Below are 17,623 nucleotides of genomic sequence, written 5' to 3' on the forward strand. Positions count from 1 at the left end.
AGAAAAGGCCGTCCAATTTGCCGTATTTACAGAAAATACCGAAATTCGCGTTCTGGGCCGCAGGGGTTCCCCATTCGCCTGGTGGTGCATATAGGTAGCTAGATTTAGCCATGCCGATATTTTTGTTGCAAAGAGCATTAAATTTCAAGCAGGGTACCATGTTCGATTGTTTTTTTCCAGACCCTTTAGGGCCACAGAAAGGGCGGCTCTCTAAAGACTCTATGGCGGATTTCTATGTGAAAGGGTTAGCCCTCTGTATTTTACCTCTACGGGGACTACCTAGGTAGGTGTAAACATGTTCTACCCACCAAAACATTCATAAAGAATGTATGTAGTTGGTAAAAATAAATTATAGTTGATTAATTAAATCTCCGAAGAAGAAAAGGCCGTCCAATTTGCCGTATTTACAAAAAATACCGAAATTCGCGTTCTGGGCCGCAGGGGGTCCCCCATTCGCCTCGTGGTGCATATAGGTAGCTAGATTTAGCGAAAACTCGAAAACTGATGGAATAGACTCGTTGAACTGGCACTATCTCCTAAAAGACTTTAAGTATTTTCATTCGGTAAAGTTTCCGCACATCTATGAAATCAGGGCTATTAGAATATATAAAAATATTTGTAATAAGTAAATGAAGTATATTGAAAAACCTGACTAGAATGTTTCGATCTCGACAAAAATACTACTCTAAAACTGATGAAATAGACTCGTTGAACTGGCATTATCTCCTAAAATACGTTGAATATTTTCATTCGGTAAAGTTTCCGCACATCTGTAAAAACAGGGCTATAAAAATATTTGTAATAAGTTAATGAAGTATGTTGAAAAACCTTGTCGGAATGGACCAATGTCGACAAAAATACTACTCTAAAACTGATGGAATAGACTCGTTGAACTGGCACTATCTCCTAAAATACTTTGAGTATTTTCATTCAGTAAGGTTTCCGCACATCTGTGAAACCAGGTGTATTAGAATATATAAAAAGATTGGAAAATAATTAATGAGGTATATTGAAAAACCTGGCCGAACTGGACTGATTTCGACAAAAATACTACTCTAAAACTAATGGAATAGACTCGTTGAACTGGCATTATCTCCTAAAATACTTTGCGTATTTCCATTCAGTAAGGTTTCCGCACATTTATGAAACCAGGGCTATTAGAATATATAAAAATATTTGTAATAAGTTAATGAAGTATATTTAAAAACCTGGCTGAAATGGACTGATCTCGACAAAAACACTACTCTAAAACTGATGGAATAGACTCGTTGAACTGGCATTATCTCCTAAAATACTTTGAGTATTTTCGTTCAGTAAAGTTTCCCCACATCAGTAAAGACAGGGATATTAGAATATATAAAAAGATTGGAAATAAATTAATGAGGTATATTGTAAAACTTAGCCGAAATGGACCGATCTCGACAAAAATACTACTCTAAAACTGATGGAATAGACTCGTTGAACTGGCACTATCTCCTAAAATGCTTTGAGTATTTGCATTCAGTAAAGTTTCCGCACATCTGTGAAGACAGGGCTATTAAAATATATAAAAAGATTGGAAATAAATTAATGAGGTATATTGAAAAACCTGGCCGAACTGGACTGATTTCGACAAAAATACTACTCTAAAACTGATGGAATAGACTCGTTGAACTGGCATTATCTCCTAAAATACTTTGAGTATTTTCATTCAGTAAGGTTTCCGCACATCTATGAAACCAGGGCTATTGGAAAATATAAAAATATTTGTAATAAGTTAATGAAGTATATTAAAAAACCTGGCCGAAATGAACCGATCTCGACAAAAATACTACTCTAAAACTGATGAAATAGACTCGTTGAACTGGCACTATCTCCTAATATACTACTTTGAGTATTTTCATTCGGTAAAGTGTCCACACATCTGCGAAACCAGTGCTATTAGAATATATAAAAAGATTGGAAATAAATTAATGAGATATATTGTAAAACCTGGCCGGAATGGACCAATCTCAACAAAAATACTGCTCTAAAAGTGAAGAAATAGACTCGTTGAACTGGCACTATCTCTTAAAATGCTTTGAGTATTTTCATTCAGTAAAGTTTCCGCACATCTGTGAAGACAGGGCTATTAGAATATTTAAAAAGATTGTTAATAAATTAATGAGGTATATTGAAAAACCTGGTCGAACTGGACTCATTTCGACAAAAATACTACTCTAAAACTGATGGAATAGACTCGTTGAACTGGCATTATCTCCTAAAATACTTTGAATATTTTCATTCGGTAAAGTTCTCGCAGATCTGTGAAACCATGGCCATTAGTATATATAAAAAGATTGGAAATAAATATATTGAGGTTTATTGAAAAACCTGGCGGAAATGGACCGATCTCGACAAAAATACTGCTCTAAAACTGATGGAATAGCCTCGTTGAACACTTTGAGTATTTTCATTCAGTAAAGTTTCTGCACATATGTGAAGCCAGGGCTATTAGAATATATAAAAAGATTGGAAATAAATGAATGAGGTATATTGAAAAACCTGGCCGAACTGGACTGATCTCGACAAAAATACTACTTTAAAACTGATGGAATAGACTCGTTGAACTGGCATTATCTCCGAAAATACTTTGAGTATTTTCATTCGGTAAAGTTTCCGCACATCTATGAAACCAGGGCTATTAGAATATATAAAAATATTTGTAATAAGTAAATGAAGTATATTTAAAAACCTGACTAGAATGTTTCGATATCGACAAAAATACTACTCTAAAACTGATGGAATAGCCTCGTTGAACTGGCACTATCTCCTAAATTACTTTGCGTATTTTCATTCGGTAATGTTTCTGCACATCTGTGAAACCAGGTCTATTAGAATATATAAAAAGATTGGAAATAAATTAATGAGGTATATTGAAAAACCTGGTCGAAATGGACCGATCTCGAAAAAAATGCTACTCTGAAACTGATGGAATAGACTCGTTGAACTGGCACTATCTCCTAAAATACTTTGAGTATTTTCATTCAGTAAAGTTTCCGCACATCTGTGAAGCCAGGGCTATTAGAATATATAAAAAGATTGAAAATAAATTAATTAGGTATATTGAAAAACCTGGCCGAACTGTACTGATCTCGGCAAAAATATTACTCTAAAAGTATTGAAGATTATAAGAATGATGATTTCTTAAACAATCCAATGCATAACAAATTTTACCTGGTTTTTTTTTTTCAAAAAAACATAATGCTCTCTGTTGTCTAGCATAATGAACGCATTTCTCATACAATTTGTGACATCCGGACCTTTTTAGTAAATATTGCATGAGAATCACTTCTGTCTGAGTGAAGAGTTTATGCTCTTGAAGAAGCATGAGCAGTCCTGTGACGGATTTCAACTCCTTTATTGATTCTGCATCAACTTCATTTAAACCTGATAGAAATACATGTAAAATGCATTGAAAATCGTAGCAATTTATAGGATACAGAGAGAGATGCAAAAATAAAAATAACAAAAAACACCGATCCGATTATTATCACGTTATACTTCTCATTGAACAAATATTACGAAGAAACGTTATAATAAGTCCTCAGTACTCCTTGTTTGCTCGATGCCCCGTGTTACAGTAGGTGTGGAACGATAAAAAATCCTTATTGATCAAAGGCAATACGCGCCAAACATAGTGAAAGATTCTGAAATAGGACGTTTAACAATATTTGTTATATGGATTCTTGACAGGTTATAAGAACTCACATTCCCTATCAAAGTTTATAATTACCTGAGCCGTTACACCAATAATCCATATAACGAATATGTTCTACTGCAGAAATCGGACAATCAGGAAAGGAGATGCTTTCAGGAAAGAAAAATAATTTCTTAATTCTATATTTACATATTTAAACTAATTTAACAAACAACTTTTGAATAAGAACAATTGTATTTTCTGAGAATTTCACATTGTATTTAATTTTCGAAAGTTATCAATATATAGACCTCTAATATTTGCGTAAACCCAAGCAAAGCTTCAGCAGCTGTGACATATGACGTAGACAAGTTCATTACCATCGTTGTGATTCATAGAGTCACGAATCTATGTTTAAATTGAGAAATGTGCATCCCTGGAAGGACGGGACATTGGTAGTTGCTGCTGGATAGAAGGTTGTCCAAAATCAGCGAAAATATCATCGAGGTTTTTGCCATCGAGATGTGAAGATTGTACAGTTAAAATGGATGTTTGCGGAGTGAATGTAGCGTGCGAGTTGATGGTGGCACGATGGCTGGCGCTTCATTGGTTTTTAGAAGTGTTACTGTGGGATGTCTTGCAAAAAGAGTATTAGACATAATGTCTTTCGTGGTTTTCCTTTTCACGACTAGAGATGCATTGTTACACAGTTAAAGATGAGACGAATGTGTTTGCCCATATAGCCTATCATTGATTAAAATGCTATTTGCAGTATTTCATACCGATTGTTAAGCAGTTCTTGACAAACTGATTTTGATTACTGATCACTCCGTTTACCTGATAAAGACATATGGCTCACGACCAGTGTGACCGATCGGGAGGAAATGCTTACTTCTTTTAGACACCTGATCCCACCTCTGGTGTGTCCAGGGGTGCTCAACTCATCATTTGAAATTCCTTGTTGAAATTATGAGATTAATCACTGTTCGTTATATTCGCCTTTCCCATGTTTTTTATCCATAGCACATTATTTGGAAAGCATCGTTATTGCGTCACGAGCGGAGCTATTTCATATTTAAAGTAAATAAATGTATTTCTGCAATAAACGTTTTGAAAATGCTAAAACTAATAGATATATTTAAGATATTTTTTCTCTGCAGTGGGGCAGCCAAACTACGAAAAGGCTAGAATTCAACTGGAATAAACTCGTCCTTTAAGTCATGTTGTTATGGGTCGGAATACCCCCTGACAAGCAGAAAACAACCACAAAGGATTCACACATTTATCAATTTATTTACAGAAAAATACCTCAATGAAAAGAAACGGAGTTACGCGGGTATGTTAAGGCAGGTCATGCTGCATTAAGCACGTAACTGCATACTTTTTAAAATATGTCCTACACAGAGAGATAGACTACTAACTCTTAAAACTATTTTGGTTGTTTACATCAGAACATTTTGTATCATATCAACATGACAAACATGCGCTTCCATTTGACATCATTGCATGACTGTTATAAATAGATCACGTACCTTAATAGAAAATGGAAATGTAGCACACTACCCCTGGATCGAAATATTGGTCTAACTGGCGATAATGACGGTACAACACCCATGATAAATCAGAATTACTGATAGAATCTTACCACGTTCAGTAAGAAATAATTATTAAACATTTAAACACGAAACCATCTAGCCCATATTTGACATTTTACACTGATGCTCTGCAGTTTTCTTTAAAAGTTTGCTTAACAGACGAGTGTATCAGTAATTGCCGTGTACATTAATTTATGAACTTTCAAACTGTGTATAAAAAGTTTTTAAAAGTATGCAGAGTAGTGTGCTACTTTTGCAGTTTTATTTCAGTGTGTGACAGAGGAAAATCGGATCGACATGCTGAATATAATGTTTTCCCCGTTAAACAAAATTGTAAATGAATGAAATCAACATACTTTCATAATATCAATAAATTCTCAGCGTTTCACACCTATATTCCATATATCCTATGTCATATATTCCAAATACTCCACATTGTGTCGATATTTGCATGGCACACATTTACAAATATTCAACGAAGTAGATTAAAACTGTAACATAGCATATTGACAATACTCTTGACAATGCATTTGCAATAACATTGTTTTTGCCTTTGATATGCTTAATATCAATATCACAACAAATTCCACCTTGAGAATATGAAAAAGTGAAGGGGCTCTGATCCGTAAAAATACGAATTTGGTGTAACCCTAACCATAACCTTAACTCTGACCTTAACCCTGCCGTAGCAATACATTCTTTTTCAATGGTTGAATTATATTGTTGACATTGTGTAAGTTTCTTTGAAAAATTGAAGTAACTCTTACTACAGTTTCGATATAGAAAACAGCACGGACTCGTACATTATGATTACTAGCATCAATAGAAAGTTGAATTGCTGCGAAACAGATTTGATTTTACAAAAAACGTTCGTCACAGTGCATTCAAATTTAACCATAATGTAAAACTTATACGGTACCAATTTTGATGCACCAGATGCGCATGTCGACAAATAATGTCTCTTCAGTGATGCTCAACCGAAATATTTGAAATCCTAAATAATAATGAAGTTTTAGAGCTATTATGGGAAAACAGTGTGCCAAAAAGCAGAGTCAATTCGTCTAAGGATAAAAGCTATGCGTGTGGAAGATAATCCTTAATTTTGAAATGAATTTCTAAATTTTATAAAAGCAACTAAATATACATCCGTATTTTCAAGCTAGTAACGAAGTACTTAGCTACTGGGTTGTAGAGTCATTTATTCCTCTAACAATCAACTAAGTTTTTGTTTGTACAAATCGAAAAACTTGTAATAACTTGGGTTTTTAGCCAAAATAGGAATAACATGACTTTAACCTACTTTATGACCCAGCTATTCTACATTAGCCTGACTAAATTTACACTTTGTAAGGTTCACTGTTAATATTGCTTTATTCAGGTGGTGGAAGAGTGCATGTATGGTTTGAAAATGATTGTCCCATTTCTCGCTGTGTCATCATCTTCACAAAGGGAGTGAATCACTCTCTGAAAGGTAGTTAGGACATTTATCATATCCAAACATTTCTTGGTGTTGACAAATCCCATTGGGGTCACATATACAGGGTTTCTTTCAGTTAATGGTACTTGAAAGAAATATTTTAGCAGGTCAAAATTTCGACAAAATTGCGTTTCCAATTTGTTAAAACATATCGAATAAGAATACTGTGTAACGGGTCCTTTTTGTGTATCAGAAATTTTGCGAAAATACCCCAAAGCATTGTTATTTCTTAATTGAGTACTTTTTTGCGATTTTCCAAGTTACAAATTGATTGTCACTTTTTGTACAGTTTTTGTCACTCAACAAGTTAACAGGTGCGTGTACAGGGTGATACCGCCTGACCATCGTTTAAGATAATTAGTGCTCTCATTACTCTAAACGTTTATTGAATGGCTCGTTAAGGTAGTGATTGCATGGATCTTTGAAAATCAATGAATCTATGAATTTGTTGACTTCTTACATATTTTGTAGCTATGAGTATCTATAACTGATTATGAAAGTCATATATGATTTTCACGGAAATTGGGACGCTACGGTTGTCACATTAACCCTTCTTGTCGACTTTCTGTAATAAATGGTACAGGTGTTTCAGATGGTGTTTAAAATGACACAAAAAGAGTAAGTAATACAAATGTACCATGAAATTGAAGTTAAGGCTTAAATTGATATATACTTTGTATCAAGATATTCATTTATTTTCATAAGAAGTAGTAGCACGGCTACTTATGAGCAATTGTGCAATTTTTAGAAGACAATTATTCCCCAAAATAGACATATTTTCACCCCTGAAAAAAAGACCAATGAATTCTTTTTATTTTTACATGTGTTTTAACATATGTTAGTAGGAATTTTTTCTGAAAGTATCAATATTGGTTTTCAGGTTTACCATGGCGCTATGAGCACTATAGTTACCCTCCCCTCCACCTCCTTACATACATGCTGTTGGTGATAATACAATAAATATGCATCTTACATGTATTTAATATTTATATAATATTTATCTATTTATATAGCGCTCTATATGACTATATAAATAGCCACTCTAAAGCGCAGCACACAATAAAAATGATACAGCATGTTATAAACGTAGTAAAAGGAAATTATAATAGCACTAAGACAGATAATATCAAAACAATGCTAGAAAACATCAATAATGTGAAGTAAAATTACGAAAATCTAAAACATGATATGCATGAAAAAAGTTCCACGCCGTACAATCAAATGCTATAAAATATAATAGTTGAAATAAATATACAATTATACACTTGAAAACGTCATGTTTAAATAATGGTAAAGAAACCAAAGATTTACCACTTATAATACTAATAATATGTAAGTCTAAAAAGATGTGTTTTTAAATGTTTTTTTAAAAGTGTTCAAATTCTGACAACGGCGGAGGGTATCATGCTAAAACTATAAATATGTTTTGATGTTTACTATTGAATTACTTTTACATAGAATGATAGCACTGTTGCTTTTAAGATGTTTTACTACGTTCTGTTTGAAATTTCTTATATATTTATGCTCTGTAAGTGTATGTTAAAACACGGAAAATGTAACACAGTCGATGTTAAGTGTGCATTGTGACGTCGTATTGCTTGCAACATTTTTTTTTGTTTTTCTCTTTTCAAAGTAAGCGATTATCAAAACAACGAAACTCTCTTTATTTTTTAAATCATATGAAATAAATGAACTAATTGAGAAAATCATTAACAGCAAGTTCTGTTTTCAAAATTCACACTGTTTGATCTGTCTTAACATTCACGTTACAAAATAGACTCCCACGATTTCTTGATGACCTAAAGTGGACAATGAGAATACTTGCAGCAAAATAAAGTATTTTAAAGCTATGCATAGTGTAATTAGGAAAGATATTATTAAAATTGTCAATATTTTTGCTCAAAATGACGCGTTTATATAACCCGTGTTTCCCTCTGATATTACACATCCAGTATTTTAGATTTTTATGCACAAACACCATATACATGTTTTGAAATCTATAACATTATCCATTATAAATTTAATGGGCCCAGTGGTTTGTGAATTGATTTTAAGTTTTGTAAGACTTACAATTAACCGGGGAGCGGGGGTTGGGATATATTTGTATATGAATAATGGAGAAATAAACTATAACTATTATTCAAAAGATATTTAAAAAAAAAAAACACAAAGGGTTTTTCATTTGTATTTTAGTTTACTTGTATATTTCTAAACATATTTATACTTGATCATGTGTCTGGTTATATCTGACAAGTCTTTGTTTCCATCGTCTGTCGTTATTACTGATGCTTATCGCTTGACGTATTCCAGAATCGGAAACGAAAATAGTGTGATGCCTTGCAATCATTACCTTAAAACACATCATATGATGCATGATTTCACCATCAAAAGAGTGTTACAAGCTCTGAATGGTAAGGATAATGAACATAAATCAATCTTATAACTCTTTTAAGCAATACAAAATATATAGTTCGACAAATACAGACCCATGGAAACACCAGAGGTGGGATCAGGTGCCTAGGAGAAGTAAACATCCCCTGTCGACCGGTCACACCCGCCGTGAGTTTATATCCTGATTAAGCAAACAAAGTTATCGGTGGTCAAAATCAGTGTGCCAAGAACGGCCTAACAATCGGTATGAAACACATCAGGCAGCATTTGGCCCAGTGATAGGTTGTATTGACGAACTAGATCGTTATAACGACCATAGAATTTGCCAAATGCTGACTTCAATGGAGACTGTTGTAACCCCTGTACCATCAACTTGTTTGTCAGTGGCTTGCCTCGATTTAAAAACTGACTATACGCAGAACAAGCTCTTGCATATCGAATCAGTTGAGAGATATAAACACCATATGCAGGTGATAATGGAATATTGCTACATAAATATGGGAAGTTGACGATGGAGAAGCTGAAATCACCCCGTTTGTCACACAGTTGAGTTGTCAGTTTGCCGTTAATGTCTACTTTCAATAAAATATCTAAGTATGAAGCAGAAGTGGACGAATCTGTGATGTCCTTTATTTCAAGCTCAGAGGGATATATCAAATGGACATATGAAAGACCACAAAGATATTATTAATGTGGAACTCTAGCATGCAAGGTGAAGATAACGAACAGTGATCAATCTCATAACTCCCACAAGCAATATAAAATAGATAGTTGAGCAAACACGGACCCCTGGACACACCAGAGGTGGGATCAGGTGCCTAGCATGTAAAACGTATACGGTACCAATTTTGATGCATCAGATGCGCATTTCGTCAAATAATGTCTCTTCAGTGATGCTCAACCGAAATGTTTAAAATCCGAAATAACTATGAAGTTTTAGAGCTAAATGTAGCCAAAAACAGCGTGCCAAAAAAGTGGAGCCAAATTGCTCCAAGGATAAGAGCTATGCATGAGGGAGATAATCCTTAATTTTGAAATGAATTTCTAAATTTTATAACAGCAATTAAATATACATCCGTATTTTCAAGCTAGTAACGAAGTACTTAGCTACTGGGCTGTTTAGACCCTCGGGGACTAACAGTCCACCAGCAGAGGCCTCGACCCAGGGGTCATAATGTAAAACTTATACGGTAATTTTGATGCACCAGATGCGCATTTTGACAAATAATGTCTCTTCAGTGATGCTCAGCCGAAATGTTTGAAATCCGAAATAACTATATAAGTTTTAAAGCAAAATGTAGCATATCATTTATTTCAACTTCAGAGTACTTGTGCGTGGAATCCGTGTGGTGTTTAACAAATTAATTTTTGGGCGACTGATCACTAGATATAAATATTTCCGTTTTCTATTTTTGCTGACGAAGCAACTGTCTATGGTGTCAAAAAGTCGAGTGTTTAATTTATCGGGTGGAATGCTCGTGATTAAGTCTTACATTTTGATATTGTTAATTTGAAAAAAAGCTTTACAATTTCAAGTTTCCTAAAAGTTTTTAGGAATTTTTTTAAATTCAAGTTTGATTTACACCACTTCTGGCATATGTAGTGACACAGTATGTTTGAAACTTCTCCTTCATATGCAATAATTCATAATTAATCAATAATAAAACATTTTTTTCAGTCTTGGAACATGCAAGGTGACGATAACGAACAGTGATCAATCTCATAACTCCTACAAGCAATACAAAATAGATAGTTGGACAAACACGGACCCCTGGACACACCAGAGGTGGGATCATGTGCCTAGGAGGAGTAAGCATTCCCTGTTGACCGGTCACACCCGCCGTGAGCCCCATATCCTGATCAGGTAAACAGAGTTATCCGCAGTCAAATCAGTGTGCCAAGAACGGCTTAACAATCGGTATGAAACACGTCAGACAGCATTTGACCCAATGCGAGGTTATATTGACGAACTAGATCGTTATAACGACCATAGAGCATGCAAGTAATCAATTGTAGTGGTAGATCTATAATGATATATAGGATATCACTCGTAACACTTATAAGGAATGAAAATAAAGAGATGGACAAACACGGACCCCTGTGCACAGTACAGGTCGGATCAGGTACATAGGAGGAGTAATCATCCTCTGTCAATCGGTCACATCCGTCGTTAGCCCTGTATCTTGATGAGGTAAAGAAAGATATCCGTAATCAAAATCAATGTTGCAAGAACGACCTAACAATCTGCAGTTGGTTGTAACCCTGACCCTATGTTGAAAAATAAGTGATATACCTAGCGATGTTCTAATTGGTATCGATGAAAACACACGTTTTGCATGTGTAAGCTGAGTTTACTAATACAAACCCTTACTAATCCAAACATCAACACCGACCACATAGAAACATGACTCCCTGGATTTACTAGAGGTTGGAGCAGTTTCCAAAGTGCCAGCTGTATATAATGGGTAGGTATAACTTACCAAGAAGAACGAGCTTGAGGCTGTCAAATGTATTCTCTGGAATTGATTTCACCAGGTCGTCACTGAGGTTAGCAAAGAGAACATTAGAACCTCATTTGCTGTAGAATTTCATCAAAGGAACTGGGATCTCTAAAATATACATTGTCAAAATTTGATACAGTTAATTTCATCGTAATTTTGAAATGTAAAACTTAAATTATATTCACTGATAAAGAAGTTCAGCCCAGATTGGTTGATTTAGGGATTCCTTACCTTTGTTGATAACAGCATCATGACTGTCCACAACTATGTCTAAGGAAATTATATTGAATTCAATTGTTTTCGCTTTTCATGAAATCATTTGGTGTTTATATCTCTTAACTGATTCGATACGCAAGAGCTTGTTCTCTGTATGACCAGCTTTTAAATCGAGGTAAGTTACTGAAAAAACAAGTTAATGTTATAAGTATTTCAACAGTATCGTTTAAAGTAAGCATTTCCCCCTATTTTTCCATGTAAGCTCTATATCACTTTCAGTTAAACGGAATCAAAATCAGTGTGCCAAGAATGGCCTAACAATCGGCATGAAACACATCAAACAGCATTTGAACCAATAGTAGGTTGTATTGGCAAAGTGTATCATTATAACTACTATGCAATTTGGGAAATGCTGATCAAAGCTTTTGCGTATTAAATCAGTTTATATATGTTAAACTTATACGGTACCAACTTTGATGCATCAGATGCGCATTTCGACAAATAATGTCTCTTCAGTGATGCTCAACCGAAATGTTTGAAATCCGAAATAACAATGAAGTTTTAGAGGTATTATAGCCAAAAACAGCGTGCCAAAAAAGTGGAGCCAAATTGCTCCAAGGATAAGAGCTATGCATGAGGGAGATAATCCTTAATTTTGAAATGAATTTCTAAATTTTATAACAGCAATTAAATATACATCCGTATTTTCAAGCTAGTAACGAAGTACTTAGCTACTGGGCTGTTTAGACCCTCGGGAACTAACAGTCCACCAGCAGAGTCCTCGACCCAGGGGTCATAATGTAAAACCTATATGGTACCAATTTTGATGCACCAGATGGGCATTTCGACAAATAATGTCTCTTCAGTGATGCTCAACCGAAATGTTTGAAATCCGAAATAACGATGACGTTTTAGAGCTATTATAGCCAAAAACAGCGTGCCAAAAAAAAGATGGAGTCAAATTCGTCTAAGGATAAGCTGATCATACGCAGAACAAGCTCTTTTGTATCGAATCAGTCGATATATGTAAACACAATATACAGGTGATAATGGAGTATTGCTTCATAGATATAGGAAATTGATGACGGAGAAGCTGAATGTAAGTAAGTCTGTGTTACCTTGTGTATTTCTTCTGCTACTTGCAATGAAATTGAAAACTTCAAGTTGGAAGGATTCGACTTGTTCGGCTTTGTGTTTGTTTACTACCAGCTTTGGACGAGGTAAGGCTATCACAGACCCTTTATATAACGGATCATGCATATCTATAACCTGAAATCTGTCATTCCGATCTTGTTTGACTTTCCATTCAGCATTAAGAGCAACAGGAATTGATTTGATGGTAGCGATGTAGGTGACTCTTTTAGGAGAGGCATCGAAGTCTGGACTATTGAACTCAATTCTAGGTGGACCTATCAAAATAATGAAGTAACTAACTATAGTTTCCATTAAGTGTGTGAAACTGTACTTAGAACATTTGATTACTTATAAAGGAATTCGCTGTACCAATCACTAATCCAATATAATTTTATTTTTAAACTTTAGTTGACCATTCACAAAAAAATTCTGTGAGCGCAGAATCTTGATGTGTTGAAGAAGCTGCAGGTAAAAATTTCGATATAAGGAATATTGCACTGAGGTATGTGTCAAGTTGTGTTTTGTTCTATAAAATCAAACATAATTTTTCGTTAAGTTTTTTATGTGTTTAATTATATCGGGCTTACTTTACTGAATCAGCTGTTTTCAAAATGGCGCACAGATATACATTAGACAATGATAAGCCTTAGTACTTCTAATGATCTTAGTGTTATTTCGCACGTGATCTTGTGCTGTAATTTTAGTTGTTTTATTTGGCAAGTTTAATCTTATCGGGGCTACATTACTGAATCAGCTGATTTCATAAATGGTGCAATGATAAGCTGTAATCGATAACGACTGATCGATATAAATGTACGATCAAGGTGGCTTATATGACGATATGATATGACATCTTGATTTACCAAGATAAATCTTCTCACTGCACATCTCTCCAACAGAATTTGACGCACAACACTGATACATTTCCTCATCGTTTGAGTTCACCATCTTGATAGATAGCGACGGATTAACAATGCTCCCACCTGAATATTTTCCTCCGCTTCCTGTAATGTCAATCTTTCTGCCGTCTTTTGTCCAAAAGACATCCGAAACCGTTGGTGAATTAATTGGCACGGTCATTTCACATACCAACGTAACACTTTTCTCCATAATATGCGTTTCATGATGGACATATAAAGACGGGACACCTATTCAATAAAAGTACGAATTGAAATTAAATGTGCAGGAATATCAGGCTGGATCAAAATACTTCTTAGTTAATAAAACAAAGCATTTCATATATTCATACTGTACAAAATTACGTAAAGTGAAATATGTATATCACTTTTTTCTCAACAAAAGTATGCACCTACCCCCAATGAGTTTCAGGTAAATATTGTTACTTGCACTCTGGCCTATCCCGTTGGACACGATAAGTCGGTAATATAATGCATCTTCTTGCGTTACTTTCTGCATGACAAGTCTCGGATCGTCTGGATCATCGCTACTCCCGAAGTATTTGGCATCATTAATGTCTAGCCTTTCGAACTCTTCTATATTATGTCTGTTATTTTTCTGCCACATTGCTGATACTGGTGTTGGACAAGACTGAATGGTAGGCACAGTGATGATAGGATTTCCTACAATAACTTCCGGAACCTCAATAATGGATACGGAAGGCACACCTAATATTAAGAATAGATTGAAATTGAAAACGCAACATTTATGAAATCTTGCCCCCCACAAATGTCATTTATTTCTTTTTATATAAAATCAAACTCAAAATCAAGTTTGACATGTTTCATGGTGATTGTTGAACAGTTCTTGGCACACCGATTTTGACAACTGGTAATTCCATTTACCTAATTAAGATATAGAGCTCACAGCGTGTGACTAGTCGAGAGGGGATACCTACTCCTCTTAGATACCCGATTCTACCTCTATTGTGTCCAGGGGTCCGTGTGTGCCCAGCTATCTATTTTGTATTGCTTGTGGGAGTTATGATATTGATCACTGTTCGTTATATTCACCTTTCATAGAGGACATTTCATCTATCAACAATGATAATTTTCATCCATATGTCGACTCGATATATGCTTGTGAACTCGAAATAAATGACTACACGGAGTCATCAATTTCTGCTTCAAACTTATATATTTTTTTGAAAATTGATATTAACGGCAAACTAACAACTCAGTTTTATGACATACGGGGTGATTTTAGCATCTCCATCGTCAGCTTCTCACATTTATGTAAAACTTACACAGTAACAAATCTGATGCACCAGATGCGCATTTCTACAAATAAAGTTTCTTCAGTGATACTCAAGCGGAAATATCAGAAACCCGAAATAACAATAAATTTGTAAGAACTAAAACGAAAAACAGAGTGCCAAAGCCTGGAGTCAAATTCGTCTAAGGATTAGAGCTATGCATGAGGGTGATAGTGCTTAATGTTGAAAGGAATTTTTAAATTTGATCACAGCAATTGAATATATATCCGTATTTTCAAGCTAGTAACGAAGTATTTAGCTACTGGGATGTAGAGACACCAGCAGAGGCCTTGACCCAGGGGTCGTAATGAAAAACTTATACGGTACCTAATTTGATGCCCCAGATGCGCATTTCGACAAATAATGTCTCGTCAGTGATGCTCAAGCCGCAGAGCTTTTTCTGCGTATGATTTGTTTTCAAAACAAGGCAGGCTTCTTATAAACAAGTTGGTGGTGTAGGGGTTTCAATAATTTCGTTTAAAGTCAGCATTTTGCAATTTCTATGGTTGTTATAACGATCTAGTTAGGCAGTATAGCCTATAAATAGGTTAAATACTGTTTCATACCGATTGTTAGGTCATTTGTGGCACAATAATTTTGACTACAGAAAACTCCACTTTCTTGATCACGATCTAGGTTTCACGGCGAGTGTGACGGGGATGCTTACTCCTCCTAGGTATCTAATTCCACCTCTGGTATATCTAGAGGTTCGTGTTTGCCCAACTGTCTATTTTGTGTAGCTTTTGAGATTGATCACTGTTCATTATGCAAGGTGAAGATAACGGACAGTGATCAATCTCATAACTCCTACAAGCAATACAAAATAGATAGTTGGGCAAACACGGAAAACACGGACCCCTGGACACACCAGAGGTGGGATCAGGTGCATAGGAGGAGTAAGCATCCTCTCTTGACCGGTCACACCCGCCGTGAACCCCATATCCTGATCAGGTAAACGGAGTTATCCGCAGTCAAAATCAGTGTGCCAAGAACGGCTTAACAATCGGTATGAAACACCTTTCATTAGAAGAACAAACTAGATGAAAGTGTATCATGTATATCATACAAATGGATAAACAAAGTTATGTTTAAAAATAAAATTAAATCTCATCTATAGTATACTCAGAGGTCCGTGTTTGCTGTACTTTAAATTTCGTAGAAGTTATGAGATTGATAACTGTTCACTATCTTCATCTTTTGATTTTTATTAAGATATGAATAACTTACTCAGATGTATGGATTTCGTAACGGGTCCTACGGCATTGGAAACTTCAAAACTGTACTGACCAGCATCATTCGATTTTGGAGAGTGTATCGTTAAGTACGTATCCATTAATTGTCAACCGCTGTACTTATCTCCAGTTTTCTCTAAATGTTCTCCATCTTTGATCCACGTAACGCTATGCACAGCTGGGGATTGATCATCGACACTAACGTTGTAATCAATGGTTATTCTGTCGTCTTCAGATTTTGCGTTTTCTATTTCCAAAGTTGGTAAATCTGAGATGATAGATAATTATACGGAATATATATACATGTATTTGAATGCACAATCGATTCGATTAATTTTGATATTACATGTACTTAATCAGTTCGATTTTAAAAACCTTATATCATTTCTTTCTTTTTAGTAATTCCATTATTTAAAAATAATTTGACCCATAATTATTCAAGTGATTACCTCCTGTCACCGTAAGGTAGATGGTATTACTAGGGATGTGGATGTGCGTTCCCTTTTCCTCACGTGATACAGAGATATAAACACCAAATGATTTCATGAAAAGCGAAAACAATTGAATTCAATAAAATTTCTTTAGACATAGTTGTGGACAGTCATGATGCTGTTATCAACAAAGGTAAGGAATCCCTAAATCAACCAATCTGGGCTGAACTTCTTTATCAGTGAATATAATTTAAGTTTTACATTTCAAAATTACGATGAAATTAACTGCATCAAATTTTGACAATGTATATTTTAGAGATCCCAGTTCCTTTGATGAAATTCTACAGCAAATGAGGTTCTAATGTTCTCTTTGCTAACCTCAGTGACGACCTGGTGAATTCAATTCCAGAGAATACACTTGACAGCCTCAAGCTCGTTCTTCTTGGTAAGTTATACCTACCCATTATATACAGCTGGCACTTTGGAAACTGCTCCAACCTCTAGTAAATCCAGGGAGTCATGTTTCTATGTGGTCGGTGTTGATGTTTGGATTAGTAAGGGTTTGTATTAGTAAACTCAGCTTACACATGCAAAACGTGTGTTTTCATCGATACCAATTAGAACATCGCTAGGTATATCACTTATTTTTCAACATAGGGTCAGGGTTACAACCAACTGCAGATTGTTAGGTCGTTCTTGCAACATTGATTTTGATTACGGATATCTTTCTTTACCTCATCAAGATACAGGGCTAACGACGGATGTGACCGATTGAC

At 35.1% G+C, this 17,623-nt stretch overlaps 1 protein-coding gene across 1 annotated transcript; it reads right to left on the reverse strand.

The window, feature by feature from the left end:
• Positions 1-3,558: 3,558 nt before the first annotated feature.
• LOC130053894 (hemicentin-2-like) lies at positions 3,559-16,937 on the reverse strand. The gene is made up of 8 exons (XM_056161544.1): positions 16,866-16,937; positions 16,412-16,684; positions 14,286-14,597; positions 13,836-14,120; positions 12,957-13,247; positions 11,854-11,892; positions 11,602-11,730; positions 3,559-3,668 (listed from the first exon to the last, which is right to left on the reverse strand). Exons 2-7 carry the CDS (start codon positions 16,515-16,517, stop codon positions 11,693-11,695), a joined length of 1,071 nt encoding a protein of 356 aa, XP_056017519.1. The 5' UTR covers positions 16,518-16,684; positions 16,866-16,937; the 3' UTR covers positions 3,559-3,668; positions 11,602-11,692.
• Between the last annotated feature and the right edge of the window lie 686 nt (positions 16,938-17,623).

Source organism: Ostrea edulis, chromosome 4 (genome assembly GCF_947568905.1).
Source record: "Ostrea edulis chromosome 4, xbOstEdul1.1, whole genome shotgun sequence".
NCBI classification, from domain to species: domain Eukaryota; kingdom Metazoa; phylum Mollusca; class Bivalvia; order Ostreida; family Ostreidae; genus Ostrea; species Ostrea edulis.

Coding starts and splice junctions, on each gene's coding strand:
- LOC130053894 (XM_056161544.1), bottom strand. CDS start 16,517: ATGGATACGTACTTAACGATACACTCTCCAAAATCGAATGATGCTGGT. Junction 14,598..16,411: donor TACGAAATCCATACATCTGA/GTAAGTTATTCA, acceptor TCTTAATATTAG/GTGTGCCTTCCGTATCCATT. Junction 11,731..11,853: donor TGATGCTGTTATCAACAAAG/GTAAGGAATCCC, acceptor TGTATATTTTAG/AGATCCCAGTTCCTTTGATG.